The sequence below is a fragment of the Chelonoidis abingdonii genome, chromosome 11 (assembly GCF_003597395.2).
Source record: "Chelonoidis abingdonii isolate Lonesome George chromosome 11, CheloAbing_2.0, whole genome shotgun sequence".
In the NCBI taxonomy this organism is placed as follows: domain Eukaryota; kingdom Metazoa; phylum Chordata; order Testudines; family Testudinidae; genus Chelonoidis; species Chelonoidis abingdonii.
The window spans coordinates 15,560,460-15,563,214 of record NC_133779.1 but is presented as its reverse complement, the minus strand read 5'-3'; the positions used below and the strand labels follow the sequence as shown (position 1 = coordinate 15,563,214).

General features: G+C 59.6%; 1 protein-coding gene across 1 annotated transcript in view; it reads left to right on the top strand.

Moving 5' to 3' along the window:
• Window positions 1-416, top strand: part of LOC116832344 (coagulation factor XIII B chain-like) — a 7,602-nt gene extending 7,186 nt beyond the window's left edge. The window contains exon 5 of the mRNA XM_075070522.1: window positions 319-416. Coding sequence (XP_074926623.1) covers window positions 319-383 — 65 coding nt within the window. The 3' untranslated portion in view covers window positions 384-416. The remainder of the gene's footprint in view (window positions 1-318) is intronic.
• The last annotated feature ends 2,339 nt before the right edge of the window (window positions 417-2,755 follow it).

The window sequence follows — 2,755 nt, the reverse complement described above, 5'->3', positions numbered from 1 at the left end:
CCCCAGCCCAGCTCAGGGGGAAGTGGGGGCAGGGAGGGGGCCGTGGTTGGAGCTATGGGGAAGTGGGGGCAGGGAGGGAGCCGTGGGGGCAAGAGATTTACTGGGGGGCTGTGTGGGGACAGGGAGCTGTAGGGAGGCAGCAGGAGAGGAGTGGGGTGGAGAACTGTGGGGGGAGGGATATGTCCACAGGACAGGGAGTTGGGGAGATGGATCCTGGGGGGGTCCTGCGGGGTGCAGGGGGATTCAGAGGGGAGCTGTAGGGGTTCATGGGGTATTTTAGCCCCACTCCCCTCCTCACCCGCCCCCGTCTCGTTTCAGAGCCCACGTGGCTGCAGTACCAGATCTTCCCCAAGCGGGTGGTGTCTGAGATCCGCCCCTGCTGAGCCCCCCATGGCCCCCCAACACCCACACGCAGCCTGACCGGATGGACAGCCCACATGGCGGGGAGGAGCCAGTGGCCAGCAGGGGACCCACTGGACAATGGTTCCTTCGGGGGAGGACCAATTGTGTGAAAGCTCCTTGTGCGAGGGCCCCAGACTGCAAAGGTTGCTTGTGCAAAGGTCCAGCTGTGTGAGGAGCCCATCGTGCAAAGGCCCCATCATGCACAGACTGCTATGCCAGGGCCCCAGGCCGTGAGTTCTCATCGTGCAAAGGCCCCGTTGTGCAAAGGACTCATCATGCGAGAGCCCCATCATGCACAGGCTGCAGTGCCAAGGACCCATCATGAGACGGTCCCCTCATGCGAGGTTCCGTCGTGCAAAGGTCCCCTCAGTACCAGGGCCCCATTATGCTAGGCGTGAAAGAGCTGGGGGGGAGGGACAGTGGTAGGGGGCTTCCCTGCCCCCATTCAGTGCATTCCAGCCGGCAGGGGGATCCAGTCCCGGCTTTAGAGCCCATCTCCGACCCCAATAGAGAACTGGGGGAGGCGGGGCTGGCAGGCCATTCCTGGGGGGAGGATAGAAAATCCAGGCAACTCCATTCCAGCTGGCAGTGGGATCCAGTGCCGGGTTTTCCCTCCCCCGCCTAGGACGGGCTGGGGAATCTAGTCCAGTCCATTCAGCTGCCAGAATAATCCAGTGCCGGGTTTTCTCCTCCATGTGGCCTCAGTGAAATCCCGGCCTGGATTTTCACACCTGGAGTGGACTCCGAGCCCATCTCTGTGGCAGGAGGTGGGGGGCCGAGCCGGGGCCGTCTCTGCTCTCTGGAGAGGGAAGGGGGCAGGCCAGGGGCTGTACGTTCACTTGTATTTATTGGCTGTGAGGTTGCCGTTTTTAACAGAGAAATAAAAGTTAGCAAGATGCTGAAATCTCTCCCAGAATCCTCCAGGGCCTGGACTGGGGTGGGGAGGGAAATGCCCCACTAAGGGATGATCTTGGGGTTCGCCAGAAGAACTCCCTGCTATGGGATAATATCAGAGTCACCCAGGGAACTCCCTGCTACAGCATATCTGGTTTCACCCTGGGGGAATTCCCCATAGAGGATAATATGAGGGGTCACCTGGGGAACTCCCTGCTACAGGATAATAGCACAGGTCACCTTGGGAACTCCCCACTAGGGGATATATCGGGGTACCTGGGGGTACCCCTCTCTTATCAGGGTTCACCTAGGGAATCCCCCCCAGAGGGTAATAGTTTTCATTCTCAGGGTACCCCCTGGATAATATCAGTTCACCCAGGATCTCCCTGCTATGGGATAATATTGGGGGGTTCACCAGGGGACCCTCTGCCCTGTGGGATGATATTGGGGTTCGCTCAGGGGGACCCCTCTGGGCTCATATCTGGGTTCACCAGGTGAAATCTCCCTGCTATGGGAAAATATCTGGGTTGAACACAGGGAATTACCCCTTGTAAGCTCATTTGGGGTTCAGCCAGGGGAACTCTCCCTTGACAGATAATTTCAGGGCTCAGCTGGGAAGCTCCCTGCTGCAAGGGGCCCCCCCTTTTCCCTCCTCCCCATTGCTTCTGCCACCAGAAATTCTTCTCCCAGGAAACGTACCTGGGGGGGGGTGTCAAATTCCCCAGGGCTGGGTGGTGGCATTGGGGGGGCTCACATGTCCCCTTCTCCCAAGCAGATGGCTTCCTGGAATAGGGCCTGGGCAGCGTCCAGTGCAGGCAGCCAGGGAACAAAAGGCCAAAGACCTGGTACTATTCACGCACAAACAGAACAGGGGCATGGAGGTGAAGGACTCCAGGAGGGAGGGGGACAAGGATGGGGGGATCAGTGTGTCCATCCCTGTGCCACCCCAGACCACAGCTGCTTGCCCCCCGCCCCCCAACCACAGGAGCGGTGACCGATGCTGTTAAACCCCGGACATGTTGCCTCTAGCCTGTGGAACTGACTGACACGTGAGCAGCATGGGCTCGGGGCAGGGGAACCTCCTGGGCCCAGAGTGAGGTCAGGAAGGGGTGTGAGGGTTCCCTCTTCCCCCAGACACATTAAGTGTGCAGGGAGTAGGGGGCTGGAGCACCCTTTCCTTATGGGGAGTTATTCCTCCATTGCCCAGGTGGGGCATTTGGTATCTTCCTCCTTTCACTTTGACACCGCTACAGCTGACCACTGTCTTGAGACCGAGGTAGATGGGCCCATGCATCTGGTCTGGGGGCAGGGACAAGGGGGCAAGATACCGGAATAGATGGGCCCGTGGCTCTGATCAGGGGGGCAGGGACAGAGCATGAGATACCAGGATAGATGAGCCCTTGACTCTGGTCTGGGAGGCAGGGAGGGGGCAGGATACCAGGGTAGATGGGCCTGGGGG